Source organism: Branchiostoma belcheri, unplaced genomic scaffold, assembly GCF_001625305.1.
Source record: "Branchiostoma belcheri isolate BF01 breed outbred unplaced genomic scaffold, Haploidv18h27 scaffold9, whole genome shotgun sequence".
Taxonomy (NCBI): Eukaryota; Metazoa; Chordata; class Leptocardii; order Amphioxiformes; family Branchiostomatidae; genus Branchiostoma; species Branchiostoma belcheri.
In genome coordinates this window covers 4,377,216-4,396,863 of record NW_017804575.1, presented here as the reverse complement: position 1 = coordinate 4,396,863, position 19,648 = coordinate 4,377,216, and the positions used below count along the sequence as shown (strand labels likewise).

The 19,648-nt window shown below is 41.2% G+C and overlaps 2 protein-coding genes and 1 long non-coding RNA gene across 3 annotated transcripts in view; 2 read left to right on the top strand and 1 right to left on the bottom strand.

Annotated features, from left to right (window-relative positions):
• LOC109487773 overlaps nucleotides 1–5,311 on the top strand; it is a 6,061-nt gene extending 750 nt beyond the window's left edge. Inside the window, exons 2-4 of the long non-coding RNA XR_002141274.1 lie at nucleotides 4,056–4,241; nucleotides 4,463–4,510; nucleotides 5,132–5,311. This is a non-coding gene — a long non-coding RNA (uncharacterized LOC109487773). The remainder of the gene's footprint in view (nucleotides 1–4,055; nucleotides 4,242–4,462; nucleotides 4,511–5,131) is intronic.
• Nucleotides 5,312–6,684: 1,373 nt separating this feature from the next.
• Nucleotides 6,685–10,378, top strand: LOC109487744 (lysozyme g-like). The gene is made up of 5 exons (XM_019791807.1): nucleotides 6,685–6,732; nucleotides 7,009–7,089; nucleotides 7,902–8,101; nucleotides 9,565–9,703; nucleotides 10,239–10,378. Exons 2-5 carry the CDS (start codon nucleotides 7,026–7,028, stop codon nucleotides 10,370–10,372), a joined length of 537 nt encoding a protein of 178 aa, XP_019647366.1. The 5' UTR covers nucleotides 6,685–6,732; nucleotides 7,009–7,025; the 3' UTR covers nucleotides 10,373–10,378.
• A 986-nt stretch (nucleotides 10,379–11,364) lies between these two features.
• Nucleotides 11,365–19,648, bottom strand: part of LOC109487648 (acid-sensing ion channel 5-like) — a 12,616-nt gene continuing 4,332 nt past the window's right edge. The window contains exons 3-9 of the mRNA XM_019791653.1: nucleotides 17,670–17,931; nucleotides 17,081–17,200; nucleotides 16,310–16,459; nucleotides 15,537–15,741; nucleotides 13,732–13,882; nucleotides 12,891–12,982; nucleotides 11,365–11,492 (exon numbers count right to left, since the gene is read on the bottom strand). Coding sequence (XP_019647212.1) covers nucleotides 11,365–11,492; nucleotides 12,891–12,982; nucleotides 13,732–13,882; nucleotides 15,537–15,741; nucleotides 16,310–16,459; nucleotides 17,081–17,200; nucleotides 17,670–17,931 — 1,108 coding nt within the window. The remainder of the gene's footprint in view (nucleotides 11,493–12,890; nucleotides 12,983–13,731; nucleotides 13,883–15,536; nucleotides 15,742–16,309; nucleotides 16,460–17,080; nucleotides 17,201–17,669; nucleotides 17,932–19,648) is intronic.

Below are 19,648 nucleotides of genomic sequence, written 5' to 3'. Positions count from 1 at the left end.
CAAGTTATACAGTCCTCACTGTTATGCAACAACTTATAATGAGTGCAGAAACAGAATCAGGCAAACAGTTGAACTTGATAGCTCACATGTCATACAAAATGACCCTTACAATGCTGGCTATTTGAATAAAAGCAGCTTTTTTGAGAGAATTGGAGAGGGATTCAAATACGGGTTGGTGGAAAAAGAGGTCCAGTCTGGACTGGTCTAGGGGTCGGAAAAAGAGGTCCAGTCTGAAAAAAGGGTCCGCATGGGGGTTCCTGTAACACTTGATGCTAAATTCAGTTGGATGGCAACATTCATCCCCTAATCCTCAAGCTGATTGTTTCCAGTCGGTAAAACAATATCCAACCCTACTGTAGATCTGCCTGGACTTGGAGGTTATGTTCTAAGTGGAGGACTGTCTGGAAACCCTGGCTCTTCAGATAGCTTCCAAATGTTCTACAACTGCTTGTACATTGTGTTGGTCCTGGTATCAGACTGTATTCAGCTGAGAGCCACTACTAAAAATTTCATAAGAATTCAGAAGGAAAGAAACCTAAACGTTCACTTCTGGGATGAATTTTAGTACTCAAAATGTTTGCATAAATGAGATGCCATGGGTAAACCCAGGAGGTTATATTCAACATGGGATAAATCCAATATTTCTTTGAGAAGTTTTAAAAAATTCTGAGCACATTATATACAAGTAGTCAATCATTTGTCTGGCAAACTTTGCCATCCCTGCAATTCGCCTTAGCGTATAAACAAGAATGAACATACATGTACATTGTACATGTACATTGTACATGTATATCTATATAATGTCCTTAGCCTGTGTGGTTATTACTCTATCATATTCCCCTTCACACTTTCATGTCGTATTCATTGTCTCAACATAGTTAAGTGTCTTGAATAGCAGCTATTTGGACTTTCTATCAAAACCATGCCTAGACCCCATGCAGACCCTTTTTTCAGACTGGATAGGTTTTTCCGGCCCCCTAGACCAGTCCAGACTGGACCTCTTTTTCCACCAACCCATCTCGGCTCAACCGCCTACCTCGTGTCATCTAGGCTCAACCGTCAAACTCGTGTACTCTCGGCTCAACCGCCAAACACGTGTCATATCGGCTCAACCGCCAAAACTCGTGTCATCTAGGCTCAACCGCCAACCTCGTGTACTCTCGGCTCAACCGCCAAACTCGTGTCCTATCGGCTCAACCGCCAAAAACTCGTGTCATCTCAGCTCAACCGCCAAAACTCGTGTCATCTCGGCTCAACAGCCAAAACTCGTGTCATCTCGGCTCAACAGCCAAAACTCGTGTCATCTCGGCTCAACAGCCAAAACTCGTGTCATCTCGGCTCAACAGCCAAAACTCGTGTCATCTCGGCTCAACAGCCAAAACTTGTGTCATCTCGGCTCAACAGCCAAAACTCGTGTCATCTCGGCTCAACCGCCTACCTCGTGTCATCTCGGCTCAACCGCCTACCTCGTGTCATCTAGGCTCAACCGTCAAACTCGTGTCATCTCGGGCATTTTCGGCTCGACCGCCAAACTCGCGGATCCCGGCTCTCCCGCCAACCTTGTGTCGTCTCAGCTCAACTGCCGTCTCAGTATCGTCTCGGCTCGAACGCCAAACTTGTTTCATCTCGGCTCAACTGCCAAACTCGCGTCATCTCGGCTCAACCGCCAAACCCGTGTCATCTCGGAACCTCTTGTATGTCATCTCGGCTCAACTAGACCTTGTGTCGTCTCGGATCCCCTCCCGGGTTAGTATCGTCTAGGCTTGAACGCCAGACTCGTGTCATCTCGGCTCACCCGCCAAACTCCAGCAGCGGGCTTCGTGTCCCCTAGGAACAAAAGCCAACGTTGTGTCGTCTCGGCTCAGCTTCCGACCTCGGTCCTCTCGACTCGACCGTCAACCTCGGCCATCTCAGCTCACCTGCTAGCCTCCGTGACCTCGTCTCAACCGTAAACCCCGGCTTGTCGGCTCAACCGTCATCCCAGGGCCACCGCTTCACGCCTGGAACACTCCATAGGACCTTCTTTCTAGTCTTTGTTCTCTTGTTATTTACGTTCCGATACCTCCCGTTCAACGCACCCATGTGTTCCAGTACTGTTACTTCTGCAGGTTTTCTCACTGCCGTCTTGTCCAGTACACCCTAGTATTGCAGTCGATCTCACATCGCGCTTTACTTATGCATATTTTATCGCCTTTTTCGGCCCTGTAAACCCTAGTCAGTCTCACACAGCACTGTTATTTCTGCATTATTTCTCGCTGTTGCTTGTCCAGTCAAAAAATTAATTACGTAGCCGGACCTTTACATCGGTCTCGTGCTGTCCCAGTAGTATGTTACTAGTACCTTCAGAGCTTTGCTAGCATTGTACAGGAAGATCTCCTACTTGATTAGTTCCACTGTACTCGGCGCAGGACGTCGCCTTAGATCATGGCTTGCTGGCCACTAGTTCTCCTGCTTTATGTTTAGACAATCCCGTCAATACTACTAACGCGTTACAGTGCTTTTACTTACGAATGTTTTATGACTGTAGTCTTATTCAGTGCAACCTAGCATTTTAGTCATTTCACCCAGTACTGTTATTTATGAATGTTTTTATCGCTGTTGTTTTGTTTTATCCAGTACAACCTACTATTTAGTCTCCCGTAGCACCGTTGTTTATGACTATTGTTTGTCCCATACAACCTAGCTCTTTAGTCCTACTGTTTGTCCACTACAACTTAGCTTTTCGTCCGCCCAGCCGGCACTGTTAGCTTACGAACTTTTATCGATATTGTTTCGTTACGCCCCTCTAACTACGGTTACTGCACTCTCCCCCTCCTCGCCTCTCTTCTTCCCTCCGGGCTTGGTCTTGGTGGATTCTCATGTTTTCAAACATTAAACTTACCAAGCCCACTTCGCCTTCTTGTCTCTCTATGATAAGCGTTGAGAGTGAGTGCAGATAATTAACAAATAACAACAACACAAATTGCAACATACAGTCATTGTAATAAGCAACAACAAAATATTATAATAAGCAACAACAAAATAGTTTGTGTGCACTTTTGCAAAGTATTTATTCGTAACAAGCTACGTTTGCACATATTTTTTTAAAGATTTGCGTTCATGGTTAGAGTTCTCTAACAAACAAGAATTCCGAGATCTCATACCTCCATGAAATATGGGCTTGATATGTAAATGTAAATTTCCTCTTTAATTATGCAAATTACCTCCGCATTAACATAATATATGCATCGTGATGTATGTTAACTTTTGATTAACTTACAGATGTCCCAAGTATGACATTCCCATTATTCACCATTAAGAAATCATAATTTTTGCATAAATTATGCAAATTAGGTTATCATTTGCATAATTAGTATCTGTTGATGTTCTGCCTGCCATAGGTTACATACATTACATGTATGAAAGTAGTATAATGTAAAACACTGTAATCATAGAATTTCCACATTAATTATGCAAATAAAGCCCTAATTTGCATAATTTGCATTTAATCATGTATATCTCTCTCTCAGCTACCTACACACCAAGAATTATGAAAATATGTTGTTCCTATCTGGACTTATTGGCTTTTAAACATTTCGCCAGAAAGTGCCCTGCAGTTCCAGAACAAGCTGCTGGGGGGACCAAACTCAAACCACTCATTCCTGACAGGAAAAGCAATCTGTCACCAAAACATCAAGACCATAGCATGTTCAGGACAAAAGATACAAAAACCGGAAGTTCTGCTGCAGTACCAAGGTCATCCACCAGGAGGCCCATATTTGACCTTGACATTTGTCTTCCTAAGACTTACCAACATACCAAATATCATCATAATCCATAAAGGCGTTCTGAAGTTATGCTGACCACAAAGTTGCGGAAACACACACAGACAGACAGACACACACACAGACAGACAGACATACAGACAGACACACCAAAAACAATACCTCCATTTTTCATGGAGGTAATCAATGTGCAAGCAAAGTTACGTGAGAAACTAGGATACACTCTCCAAATATGATAACATCCATAACAACTGTGAAGATCACTTTACTTAACCACGTGTCCACTCGCAGTTGACCCAGAATGTAAGGACAGCCAGGGCTCTAACGGTCAGTACGGTCAGTGCGCGCACGTGGACAGCTGTCCTCACGGCTACTATATAACCGGCAAGTGTCCGGACTACGGAAACGACATCAAGTGTTGCTATAACTGTCACCTGGGCGGGTGTTCACTTTCTGCTCCCACAACAACTTCAGCAGGTAGGGACGGCCTCCTGTGATCGTTTCGTTTCATTCTGGATGGATTCATTTTGATAGCTGTTCAATTTTGTGTTTGTGTGTAAAAATATGCGTGTAACAACATGATATATACCAAATGATCATTTATTGTTGTTTTTTTTAAATCTGAATTAATATGATAGATGGCAATCCAATTGATTATTATCTAAAGTATTTTCATATGGTATTAATTTCTTGCACAGCTCCAACGACAACCACTACGACCACCACCCCCAGTACTACTACAAGTAGTAAGTACCGTTTATAAACAACAAACAACAACATGCATGCAGTCAATATAATAAACAACAAAATAGTATGTTTAAAGTTAAAACTTTTGATCCAACACAAAGAAATCTATCACCTAGAGCTTTCGACCAGTCACTCTGGTCTTCCAGTAGACTGACCCAGTGAAGCTTGTCACATGGCTTCTTTGAAGTGTGCAACACTGGGTCAAAGGTATCTGGTTGACGATGTCGGCCCCCGTCGCGGTTCAATGTAGCTTCACTGGGTCAGTCTACCGAGGAAGACCAGAGTGACTGGTCGAAAGCTCTAGGTGAGAGATTTCTTTGTGTTGGATCAAAAGTTTAAACTTTAAACATGTAACTACCAACACAGATGAACTTTTATGATAACAAAATAGTATGTGTGTATTTCTTGCAGAAATGTGTTATAAAGCAGACATTTGAGAGCATTTATTACCAAACAAGCTACATTTGCACATATTTTTTTAATATTTGCATTCATGGTTAGCTCTAACAAACTAATTTGCAGAGTTACGTCACAAACTAGGGTACGCTCTCCAAATATGATTCAGTAACATCCGTTACAACTGTAAAGATCACTTCACTTAACCGCGTGTCCACTCGCAGTTGACCCAGACTGCAAGGACAGCCAGGGCTCTAACGGTCAGTACGGTCAGTGTGCGCACGTGGACAGCTGTCCTCACGGCTACTATATAACCGGCAAATGTCCGGACTACGGAAACGACATCAAGTGTTGCTATAACTGTCACCTGGGCGGCTGTTCACTTTCTGCACCCACAACAACTTCAGCAGGTAGGGATGGCCTCCTGTGATCGTTTCGTTTCCATTTGGGTGGATTCATTTTGTTAGCTGTTCAATTTTGTGTTTGTGTGTAAAAAATATGCATGTAACAACATGATATATACCAAATGATCATTTATTGTTGTTTTTTTAAATCTGAATTAATAAGATAGATGGCAATCCAATTGGTTATTACTAAAGTATATTTTCATATGCTATTATTTTCTTGCACAGCTCCGACGACAACTACAACGACGACCACCCCCAGTACTACTACAAGTAGTAAGTACCATTTATAAACAACAACAACAAAACAACATGCAGTCAATATAGATAAACAACAACAAAATAGTATGTTTTGCAGAAATGTGTTATAAACCAGACATTTGAGAGCATTTCTACGAAACAAGCTACTTTTGCACATATTTTCTTAGTATTTGCATTCATGGTTAAAGCTTTTTAACAAATCAAGCAAAGTTACGTTACAAACTAGGGTACGCTCTAAAATATTATAACATCCGTTACAACTCTAAAGATCACTTCAAATAACCGCGTGTCCACTCGCAGTTGACCCAGACTGTAAGGACAGCCAGGGCTCCAACGGTCAGTACGGTCAGTGCGCGCACGTGGACAGCTGTCCTCACGGCTATTATATAACCGGCAAATGTCCGGACTACGGAAACGACATCAAGTGTTGCTATAACTGTCACCTGGGCGGATGTTCACTTTCTGCTCCCAGTACTACCACAAGAAGTAAGTATGCTTTATAAATAACAAAGCAATAACAAAATTCAATGTAACAAAATTATGATACAGCAAGATCTGAAGATTCGTGGTACATTTGACGATATCATAGTAGTCAATAGTCAAGTTTTTTGCGCAACAATTGCACTGGATACAATGTATGGCAAATAACACTTTTAAGTTAGATTAGTACACTAGTAGAAATAGTTTATAGTTATTAAAATTTCTACTATAAACTATTTCTACTAGTGTACTAATCTAACTTTAATACATGTATATATGTTATAATGGACTGTTACATTTCACATTGTTGTGACAAGGTTACGTGGCACTACGACATCAACAATAAATTTTACAATAGTGTATATTATGTATATACAACTTTGGGCGCGATTATATTCGGCTTAGGTCGTCGTAAGATTTTGATGACGTACCACATTTTTAAGCCTACTGTGTGTGACAGAACTAAGCACCGAAAATGATCTACATGTAAGACTATACTAATTACGGTAACAAGACAGCTCAATTTCAAAATATGTGCGACCATTTCAAGTTAGAATGTATCGTATGACGGTCGTACGAGGAATGTACGATCACAATGAGAATGCGGGGAATGATTGTTTTTGCAGCAACAGTGAGTACGACGGCTCATACTACCCATCATCACCATGGAGATACAAATGGTAATTATAACACCTTTTTAAAAAAAAAGAAATATTTTTGTCCCTCTCAATTCTAAATGTCATTGACGAAACAGCAAATTGTGACAGAATGCCATGTCACTGAAAATATGGTAATCAACGCATGGGACTGATATTACATTAGGAGATTCCACTATAACCTTGTACTACATGAAGCATGACATTTGTGTAAACACATTTTATAGTTTTCTTGTGTTAGCCACCAGAATAGATTTTTTTCCTGATGCTAAATCCACCATTTGTGGTAAATCTTTGTAGGAGACTATGGAAACATCATGATAGTAGACACAACAGGAGCCAGTGCGGAGACCTCCAGCCAAGACGGCCTCGGCTACTCAGGTAAGGCCACAGCAAGTAAATTTTATGGGTGACATCATCCGCAGACTCCAAATCTAATGCGAGCGGGCGAAAAAAACAAGGTTCCTACATTTTCAAAAACATTAAATCAGAGTCTATTCTTGTCTCCTCTCTTCATAGTTATCTGCCATCCACACGGCAACAGACATCTTTGCCCATTTTCGGCATGTTGACCACTGTCAGAAGGCAACCAAATTTCTTGTTTTTTTTTAAATCAGGCGAAAATTAATGCGCGAGTTGATGTTATCCATAAAAATTACTTGCTGTGGCCTAAGGGCAACAACGTGTTATTCTAGATCTTACATGACAGATAATACAAAAAGGATTGAACTTCTGTCGAATATTGATGCATTTTGATTATTGATTTAGATATAGGTACTAGGAAAGTATCGATAACATTTGTAAAGCAAATGCATAGTGTTTACCTTCGCATATGGTCTGCTCTGTTAATTCTTACTCAAACACATTCACATATATGGTGACAGGAGTCTAAATCCTTCCTTCTATAAAATTGCAACATGATGTAACCCAACACTAGTTACCATGGTGAGAGACGGTCCGGTTCATGTCATTGACCAAGTCAGAGGTCACTACTTAGAGAAGAAGAAGAAACTGAATAAAAACAATATGTTTCCCTTCGGTAAACATAAAAATCCTCTTGCCTTTTAAACTCTATAGCTACATACTAGTAGTCAGAGGAGAGAAGAAGAAGATCCAAAAACCTTAGAAAAATGCAGACAAACCAGTAGATGCACAGCGTCTAAGTTTGTTTGTTTTGTTGTTGTCATCTATAGGCGTTGCTGCTTCCCACCAAATGGCCAGTACGGACCATTCCCGGCTGAACTACTACAGGCAGCAAATATTTGAAGCTGCCAACGCCAAGAACATGGACCCCGCTATCATCGCCGCCATCATCAGCCGTGAGACACGCGCAGGCGCAGCACTGGCTGCCGACGGAACAGGGGATCATGGGAACGGATTCGGGCTCATGCAGGTATTTTTTTTATCTATGATAATTTTAATGTCTTATCTACCGTGGCCGACAAGTACAAAATTTTACACCGCAACTTTTGGTGTTTTACACCGCAACTTTTGGTGTTTTACACTGCAACTTTGGGTGTTTTACACTGCAACTTTTTCTGTGTTTTACACTGCAACTTTTGCTGTGTTTTACACTGCAACTTTTGCTGTGTTTTACACTGCAACTTTTGGTGATTTACACTGCAACTTTTGGTGTTTTACACTGCAACTTTTGCTGTGTTTTATACTGCAACTTTTGCTGTGTGGAAAACTTACACCCCTCCTATTTTATAATGGACGGTCCCCCTGTCAGGTCAAAGGTGACAACGATGGCATGCAAACTACGTCCTCGTAAAAATTAAAGTTTAAATCAGAGTGTGCAGGTATATTATCCATATTCTTCAATCTACTGCTTATCCTTGTAACCAGTGCAAAGTGCTGACTTACTAAAGGATAAAGTCATTGGTTGGTCCAAAGTAAAATAACTTTAACTTAATAAGTAGTACGACTTCTTTGATAAATTTGTTGTGACGCATGGCAGCAAAAAGCAACATAATTTGTAATCACTGGACCTGGTCGAAACATTTTTAAATTTATCCCGATCTATAACGTTAGGCCAAAGCTAGAAAAACCTTTAAAAAAACTAACGTCACAACGTAGCCAAGCTTTTCCTCTAAAAAAACTTATGCACGAAAAGGATAACTCAGTCGACGTAGTTTGCATGCCATCGTTGTCACCTTTGACCTGACAGGGGGACCGTCCATTATAAAAGGGGAGGGGTGTAAGTTTTCCACACAGCAAAAGTTGCAGTGTAAAACACAGCAAAAGTTGCAGTGTAAAACACAGCAAAAGTTGCAGTGTAAAACACCCAAAGTTGAAGTGTAAAACACCCAAAGTTGCAGTGTAAAACACCCAAAGTTGCAGTGTAAAACACCAAAAGTTGCGGTGTAAAACACCAAAAGTTGCGGTGTAAAATTTTGTTCTTGTCGGCCACGGTACTTATCCTATTACGAAACTGCATTCGAACACAATAAATAGTCACGAGAGTGCGCGACTCGGAACTAAGAGTCCCGGGTTCGAGTCCTGACATGCCACAGATCTTGTGCCCTTGGGAAAGGCACTTTACACGACTTTCCTCACTTAGCTCAGGTGAAAATGAGTATTGTCCTGTCATGTATTTGTCCTCTGTGTTGGTGGCGGCATTAATATAAGTTGAAAAAACTTGAGTGTGTCGTCACCACGTCTGGTGATTACATGTTGAAATAAAAAAAATAGTCACAACGATCCTTTTGGCCTTCATGATAACTGATGTCACAATAGCTTAAAACACTTGATCTTAGGGTTTTGGAAGTCGGTATCGTCCCTCGTCCGCATGGTTGGGGCTTCGATGTTATTAACATGAACTTTTTTTTACTAAATTCTGTTTTACCGTATCAGGTGGACTACCGTTACCACACTCCTGTAGGCGGTCCGTACAGTACCGAGCACATCAAACAGGGAACTCAGATCCTCATCGACACCATCAACTGTGTACAGCAGAGACATCCTAGCTGGACCGCCGAAATGGCCCTCAAGGGTTCGTTTTTACTTCTCATTTCCGTTAAAAAGTTATCATGCATAACCAATATAATAATCCATGAAAGTCGATCATGCAACATTTCTTTTACTGTAAATGCGTATTAACCAGAATACAAGTGTGGGGTCGTGTGGCGTCCCGGGTTCGAGTCCTGACATGCCACCGATCTTGTGCCCTTTGGAAAGGCACTTTACACGACTTTCCTCACTTAGCTCAGGTGTAAACGAGTATTGTCCTGTCATGTATTTGTCCCCTGTGTTGGTGGCGGCATTAATATAAGTTGAAAAAACTTGAGCGTGTCGTCACCACGTCTGGTGATTACATGAATTAATAAAAAAAGTACATGACATTGTACTTTTGCCGAAAAAAAGACAGAAATCTGTCTAAATACTAAATGTGTCTAAGATTTGATCACTGTCAAGGTGCAGCAAATTATTCATTATGCAGCTGCAGCGATAGAAACTTCCTTTAGCTGCACTGCTGTAAGTCTGTCTCTGAGTTAATGCCAATAATTTCAATTACATTATATTTTCAGGCGGAATTTCCGGGTACAACGCCGGCTGTGGTAACGTACAGAGTTACGCCGGGATGGACGTAGACACAACTGGAGACGACTACGCCAACGATGTGGTCGCGCGCGCCCAGTGGCTGAAAGCTCATGGTTTTTAGTTTCCACTACGTAGAATATATCGTGAAAAGTCAGGCCCTTGCTGGTGACAAAAGAATACTACTAGTATTTAATTAAATTAGTTTCATTTCTCGAAGTAAAATTTAAAATATAGACATGATTCGAATATACAATTCGAATATACAATTCGAATATAGACATGATTCGACATGTATTTACATAAACATGTATTTGAAAAAAAAAATTTCTCGAACTAAAATTTCATAAGCTTTTAGTTTGTATCATATGTTACTGATATCTTTAAGCTGTATACTATATATTATATATGTATTTAGCTTTGTTAGATCTTTAGTTAAGTTGTAGAAGACCATGCAAAAGTACTTTTTTGTTGTGTCAATAAAGTATCTCTATTAGGTTTCTCGCGTATTGCCATTCAAGATAAACTGAGGTCATAAGCAAGATGACTTAGCCTAAGTTAGCCGCCCAAAACAAAGGGACACAACAGCCAGTTCATTCCCAGTTTTTTATTAAGTAATAAAGACTAAATACCAAATTTCAACAACAAAATGTAACATTAACTAGTGAGAACTCATCAGTTAGAATACGCTGTTCAAGTGCCTAGAGTACTGATACATACATATATACATTATATAGAGATTCTTTATTGACACAGCAAAAAAGTACAGAGACTTTTGTAAGGTCTTCTACAACTTAACTACAGATCTAACAAAACTAAATACATGTGTGGATAACGTCATCTTACGTACAGAGTATATGTATGATGTAACAATAAAGGTTAACTATTCTCTAACATGTGTTCTCTAAGATCGAAACATTCTTTAATGTATTTTCCTATTTGAACACTGTATTGGTTATCTCCCCTGAGAATGTAGTTGAATTTATCTATAGGATGTAACGTATTGCAATCAATTGAACAAGCGGAAAGAAAGGTGGACAGCAATAGGCACTATGATAATAAAAGTCCATTGCAACCCTATGTCTTCATGGTTGTCAACTTAATCTGTGCTCATCTTCAAGTCTTGACTCGGTTATTGTGGCGGAAGCAGCAAGAAGTTCCCTTCTTCACCAGAAACTCAAGGAACTCGATAATGGTGATGACACTGGCGCCAAGGAACAGGCCCAGCTGTCCTCCTAGGTCACCTGGGATGGAGGGAACAAATGATATAAGAACTAACAAGGATTCGGAGATCTCAAACCTCCATGAAATATATGTCATTGAGTTTTTGTAAATGTGTTTACACAGTACACTACACTACAGTACAGAACAAAATAACACAGGTTTTTGCCCTGAAATAGGTCAGGCAGTCAACTCAGTACATGTGGGCTATTCCAGAGGGGAAACCTCATCAATCAAACCGGGTAGGCGCGCTGCCTGACCACACGTGTTTTGCATTAAACCGGCACATCTGTTTTCCCTCAAAATACAAAAGTTCTGCTGCAGTACCTAGGTCAGCCACCAGGAGGCCCATATTTGACCTTGACCTCTGGCTTCTTAAGACCTACCAGCATACCAAATATCATCACAATCCATAAAGGCGTTCTGAAGTTATGCTGACTACAAATGTGCGAAAACACACACACACACACGCCAAAAACAATACCTCCATTTTTCATGGAGGTAAAAAGGTAACATTTGTAAAGCTAGTAGGTAATGTTTACATTAACGTAGGAATGGTCTAGCTCAACAAACGTCTTCTCTGTTTATTCTTATTCATAGACATTTATTATTCATACATGTACATGTATATGACCAGCCCCTTGCTACATAATGTAACCCAACGCCACAGGGTGTCTGCTACAACACCAGTTACCATGGCGACAGACGTGTGGTTTAGGCCATTGATCACCTTTTTTGTTTGGAGAAGAAGAAACAGAGCAAAAACAATATGTGTGAAATAAACATATAGTGACTGAATTCGAACAGATTAACAATCACACGTACCTACTTGGTGACATACATGTACTATGTATCTAAAGAGAATATTTTGTTCACATGTAATTGTTAATTTTGACCAAAAATTGCAAGAAAATCAACTGCATAATTGCTAGCACGTTGTAAAGAACTGTTCAAAAAGATCTACAATCAAGAATATATAACTACTGGACACTGATATACCAAGGTCAACTTGTTCCGTTACTTCTGTATTATTGGACTTTCCATGTCTCTTTGATTTGATTATTTATATTTCTTTCCATCGATATGCAAACTCCCCTTTTAGTTATTTACTTTTAAGTTGACATACCTTTTGATTATCTACCATTATAATTTGATATCTGCACGATTATTATTACTTCTATGTTACCTTTTTTTCATTTGATTGTTGATGAGTTAGTTACGATTTCGTCTTGTTCACGATAAGTTTATTTATTTTATAGTTGACCTTTGTTAGTTCATCTTTAATCTTTTGTTATAATTTTATTGTCATGTAGTTTTGTTGGGGTTATCCCCCCAGGAATCTTTGAAAAACGCCAATAGGCGACATGTATATCCTGGTTAAATAAATAAACAAACAAACAAAACAAACAAAGGAAACTAACCGAGTAGTGCGTTGGTGCTGATGGCTCTTCTCTGCTGCACCGTCTGCAGGTTCAGCTGTTGGTAATAAACATCCAGCAGCACGATGTTGTCTCTGCAGGGCAGAGGTCACGGTTAGTGGGGCAAAGGTCATCGGTCGAAAGGCCATTGGTAAGCAAATCATCATCATCATCATCATCATCATCATCATCATCATGCCTCCGGATTATCTTCTCTGAGCGGCTGGTTGTAGGATGGCCGGCAAAAGAACGCGCTAAAAATTCTACAAAACGCCGTATCAAAACTCCCACCCGCCAGGAGGCCTGCACAGGAGGCTACAAGCGACAGAGATTCACGAGTTTCCCATCCCCAGAATGCATTGCGAAAACAGGGGTCTAAACCTCAGTTGCATAGGACTGGAAGGCATCGGAATGATCCTGTTGACGTTAAACAGCTTGCTTTTCACTGTGTTTTGAGGTGTTGGGGCATTTTATGCTCAACATTTTTTAAAATTAAATTACTGTGGGTCGAATCTGACAACAAATAGAGAATGAAGTTTGTGTTCTCTTCAACATGAAACATGTGGTTTGTAACGTCACAGCATCAGTATAGCGTTACCACTATAACGTTACAAACCACATATTCAAAAAAAAATCATTCTCTATTTGTTTTCAGATTCAACCCATAGTAATTTAATTAATGTTGAGCATAAAATGCCCCCACACCTCAAAACACACTGAAAAGCAAGCTGTGTAACGTCACCAGGATCATTCCGATGCCTTCCTGTCCTATGCAAATGAGGGTTAGCACCCTATTTTCGCATTGCATTCTGGGGATGGGAAACTGGTGAATTACTGAACCTACTTGATTTCCTGCTCTGTCTTGTTGAGTAGATCGGTGAAGTAGTCCATGGTGCTGGAGCTGGGCCATCCTCCGTACGACAAGGTGGCAGGGTAGGCCGTGGCGCTGCAGGGGGTCGGGCAGTTACAGGACCTCTTCCCGGTTTTTAGCTCAGCTGTAAAAAAAAAAAACCGTTACGATGACTCTTTCAGTAGAAACGTCTGGATTTCGAGTTAGGCAGAATCACACACCTGTTAAATCGTCGTCATAAGCCTTGTTCATGTGAAGTCAGCCAAACCGCAATGCGGGTAACTTACATTCCGCACATCTGGTCCACGTGTCATACATTCATTGCAAACCGTGTCCGATCACGATTCTAGTCTACGAAACTGCATTCATTGTTGTTTGATGAAAACACGCAAGGTGGCGTGTTATCAATGTCAGGGGTCAACGACCTGCTTGCTGATGCCCCCCTCCCAGCGTATCTCGGCCGAATGCCGACGTGGTCTCGCCAGAGGCGGTGAAGCTCGTCCTAGAACGGACACATTATTTGACCATTACTTCTCTTTAAGTTGCTGCCACGTAAGATTTGGTATTGCATATAAATAAAGAAATATCACCCCGTAATCCATGACCAGGCGAAGTTACATTGAAATCACATTGCGTTCAGACGCAAATCGCGATGCGGGAAAACCGATTCGAAACCACCTCTAGAAGTGGTTTGGGATCGAGGCGCTTTCAATGTGATTTGGAGCGTTCAGATGGGGCCACTTGAAACCGGCTTCGGGGTAAACCACATGTAAAGAGCCTTGGGTGACTTCACATGAACACGGCCATACAAATACTATAGTACGGGATATTTGCTATAGGAGGCTTGGAAATACATCTCATTTATAATACTAGTAGTTTCTAAAATGCAATTAGAGAGTGTCCCACCAACGAGAGGTCTTTTTCAGCTGAAAGTGTGATTTTCTGAAAGTGTGAAAAAAACACCTTCACATGCATATTAAAATCAAGTGTCTCTGCTTGAATTTACATGCACTTGGTTATTTTGAAATGCCATGCATATGGCTGCGTTTATTAGTGCGAAATGTTAATCGTAGCATGAAAGTTCATCTGAGTGGGTAAAATACATGAAGAAAATTAAACTGCTCTCCAACTCAAGAACGAAATTAACTCACCAGAAATTTTTGACTGAATTGCTCAGTCAGCTAAAAATCACGTGTCCACAGAACTTGGGTCATAAAGCTGATGAAGACTGAGCGATTCAGTCGAACATTTCTGGTGAGTTAATTTCGTTTTTGAGTTGGAGAGCAGTTTAATTTTGTTAATCTTGTTGTCAACCATTCACCAATTTCACACTTCCCATAATGCCTAGTAAAGATCACGGATATGACGTAAGACCACCCCCTCCCCCTTCCTCGAGCTCGATGTAATATTTCCAACAAGTTCTATCGACAAACTAGTCAACTATTGCTTTGAATTATTTCGCTAGAACATGTATAAAGCGCATGCCATAATTGCATTTTTGTTGGAATTAGAGAAAATGACGTACCTTCTATCGTTCTACCTTCTACCGAAGACTCTCCTACTCGCACGGTCGCATTACGTATATTTAATAGAACGATAGAAGGTACGTCATTTTCTCTAATTCCAACAAAAATGCAATTATGGCATGCGCTCTATACTAGAGAAATAATTCAAAGCAATAGTTGACCAGTTTGTCGATAGAACTTGTTGGAAATATTACATCGAGGAAGGGGGGTGGTCTTACGTCATATCCGTGACCGTTACTAGGCATTATGGGAAGTGTGAAATTGGTGAATTACCTATGGTGGTCTTCACACACCCGGTGACGACAGCCGGCTGGCAGTAGTCCAGCGTTCCCGGCATGCTCACCGTCCTGCAGCCGCACTCGTCGGCCACGTGATCAGCCCGGCACTCCAGCAGGCAGCCCGTCTTGGTGTAGCCGGAGTAGTACTGCAGGGCCCGCCCCGGGTCGCACTGTCCCCACGGCGGGATCTCATTTCTGAACTGCGGGAAGTGGCAGGGAAAAACATATACCAAATGTAAAATGCGTTTATACTGTAGCCTTCTTCAGGTTTAAATGACCAAACGACACGTGACCTAGCACTTGCAGATAAACAAGACTTAGAAAACGAGAATAGGAAAGATAAGACAGAAACTAGAAAGGTAACATTTGTTTGCAAATGCATAATGTTTACCTTCGCATATGGTCTGCTCTGATAATTCTTTAATACTGTACTCAAAGCAATCATACATGGTCAGACAGGAGTATAAATCCCTCCTACTATAAAATTGCAACATTATTTAACCAAACACCAGTTCCCATGGTAAGAGACGTCAACAAATCAGTTCATTGACCAGGTCAGGGGTCATTGTTTGGAGAAGAAGAAGTGGCAAAAAAGTAGCAAAAACAATATGTTTTCCTTTGGTAAACATAAATATAGCAACGATAGACGCTAGAATGGAGACTAGGGACGAAGAAAGAAAGAAAGAAAGAAAGAAAGAAAGAAAGGAAGGAAGAAAGAAAGGAAGGAAGGAAGGAAGGAGGACACTTGGCTCATACCGCTGGTCCTACCTCTATCTTGCTGATGCTTGCGTATGCGTGAATTCCCGGCCCGACAGAGATGCCCTGTGTGTCTACTTTAGGCGGCTCGCTGGGGGAGTGAACTATGAACCTGATCCCGGCGTCCAGGTTGCCTGTCGGGGCGTTCTCCGTGTACTCATCCTGCAGGCACAACAACGGGCTTTTCTGTTAGTCGAGGTCGGTTTTTTGTTTGGTTTTTAGCATGACAATTTTTATTTTTTATTTATCTTTTATTTATTAATGAAGATTTACCACATTTGTGGAAGGATTGACATGACAGGTGACTATCACCTTTTCAAAGATGTCAACCCCGAGACCAGAATGTAAGGTTTGAACCACTCACACCGGGAAGGTCCCCTACTCTTTTCGATAAGTGCGGTGGGTTCTTTAACGTGCGTGGGGTGTGGCTCTCCCAAACACGGGACCTCCATTTGACGTCCTATCCGAGGGACGTCCCTAACCAAAGCTAGGTACTCATTTTCACCTGAGTGAAGTGTGGAAAGTCGTCTAAAGTACCTTTCCCAAGGGTACAACGTCGGGGCGCATGTTCGGACTTGTTTGGGTACGACCCGGAATCGAACCCGGGTCTCCCCGTTTCATAGTCCAGTGATGTATTCATTACGTGGCCACATTTCTTCCATGGTTAGGTACTAGTCGTTACGACTTTTCATTCATAGACAAAGTAACGACACCTTTCAAATGATATTTATCACACTTGTTCGTTATTTATCGCAACTAGTACCACTAGAGTACTTATCCCACCTGTTGGATATCTATGGCCACCTGTAGCCCGTTCCCCACGCCCGAGATGGTTTGGTTCATCCTCCCTTCAGCGTTGAACATCCAGCAGTTTCCAAAAGACGTGAAAATATGCGTGAAGTTCTGAAATAAAAGAATGATAAACGTCCCATCATATCGTTTTGCAATATCTCAAAATGGCCCTTCTCAATTTTATTCACCAATTTCACACTTCCCATAATGCCTAGTAAAAGTCACGGATATGACGTAAGACCACCCCTCCCCCTTCCTTGATGTAATATTTCCAACAAGTTCTATCGACAAACTGGTCAACTATATTGTTTTGAATTATTTATCTAGTATAAAGCACATGCCATAATTGCATTTTTGTTGGAATTAGAGAAAATGACGTACCTTCTATCGTTCTACCTTCTACCGAAGACTCTCCTACTCGCACGGTCGCATTACGTATATCCCCTTCTTACGTCATATCCCATCCATATCCGTGATCTCTACTAGGCATTATGGGAAGTGTAAAATTGGTGAATTATAATTTCAGGGTATACATATTGGCAACGCCCCTAGGGCGTCGCCAAAAAAAAAGACAACTCACATCAGAATTGCACGTCTGGCCTCTCCAGAGACAGTGTTTTAGAGATGTGTGAATGTCGAAGCCTGCTCTTAGAGTGAACTCCGCTAGGTTGAAGTCGTCGGGAATGCCGGTGTTATTCCAGTCGTAGCTGTACTGGTATTCACCGTCACCGTCGTCGTCATAGTAGTCGGCGTCGTAATCGTAGTCTGAGAAGCCAGTAGAGCCCTCTAGCAGAGTTGACACGTACTGCTCCTCCTCTTCTGTGATCTGTGAGTCACGGTACCTGTATGCAATACAGATTGTATCAACGTATTTTATGCCGCCAAATACAGGACAGGACAATACTCGGTTAGTAGAAATTCTTCGATCAGTGGCTGTATTTTTGTAAGGTAAATCACGTACCTCCAAATTTTCGGTGTCGACTGTACACCTTGATCACGGAATGACCTAGTCTCGCGAGAACACGAGACTAGGTCGAGACTTGTAGGTCCCAACTTACAAGTCTTACTTGTAGGTCCCAACCTTCATCCAGTTGGAACGTGCCGGGATGAATCGCAATGAAGGTTTGGAGCTGCCCAAGTCCTACCTACCCCTACTCCGCAAGGAGGCGGGGGAGGTCAGAAGATCCACACAAGTCTCGACCTAGTCTCGTGTTCTCGCGAGACTAGGTCATTCCGTGATCAAGGTGTACAGTCGACAACGAAAATTTGGAGGTACGTGATTTACCTTACAAAGATACAGTCACTGATCGAAGAATTTCTACTAACTCTTAATTCTACGTGACTGATGAACCTCTTCAAGGACAATACTCATTTTCACTTGAGTTAAGTGTAGTCTGGTGGCAGAGACCGATAAGCGTGCAATGCGGTCCATACAAAGTTTTTTTGTTGTTTCTATATCTCTGAGGTGTGCTCTTTCAGAATCTGAATGATGCCACTCTGTCATCCTTGGGCAATTCGCACAATATGCAAATTAAGGTGGCCATTACTGAAACTCCAGTTTTCGTCAATATCTCAGTAACTACTCATGGTATCAGAATAATTTTGGTGTCTATCCCCATCTTTTGAGGGATAACGAATTAAATTAAGCCATTTCAGTAAAGTTAGAACCACTATTTTTTGCTAAATATGCAAATTTGGGCCGCGCAGTATGCAAATTAGGGCGGCCATTACTGAAAATCTGTTTTTCGTCAATATCTCAGTAACTACTCATGATATCAGAATAATTTTGGTGTCTATCCCCATGTTTTGAGGGATGACGAATGGAATAAAGCCATTTCAGTAAAGATCAAACCAGTTTTTTTGTGCTGAATATGCAAATTAAAGCCGCACAATAGGCAAATCAAGGTGGCCATTACTGAAAATCTGTTTTCCGTCAATATCTCAGTAACTACATATGATATTATAATATCTTTGGTGTCTTTCCCCATGTTTTTTGGAATAACTATTGAGGATAGGCCATTTCAGTGGAGATCAAATAGATATTTTTGTGCTTAATTTGAAAATTTACTGAAAATCTGTTTTTCGTCAATATCTCAATAAATCTCATGGTATCAACAATACTTTTGATACGATACACATACATTTGTACTATACACATGTTTTGAAGGCTAGATATTTAGAATAAACCATCCCAGTATTGATCACACCAAAATTTAATGCAAATTATGCAAAAACTAACCAGTATATAGCCTGGGCGCCTGTACCTCTGAACACTGATAGGAATGTTAATAGATGATACAATCTGTTCAAAAAATATTAGACCCTTCATAAGCCCACACCTGTGCCTTACCAGCGTCTATATACAGGCAGAATAAAGCGCTAACTTGACGTCCTGAATTTTATGTCAGCGTGGCCCGTGTAGAATTTAAGTCAGAGTTGAATTCTTCTTGATTCCCGGACAGGCCAAAAAAAAATAGCCCGGTAGCCGCGGGGTGTCCCACGGCTGAAAGTGTCAAAAACAGCCCGGGAACTACCCGCCAGGGTACTTTTTTTTTTTTT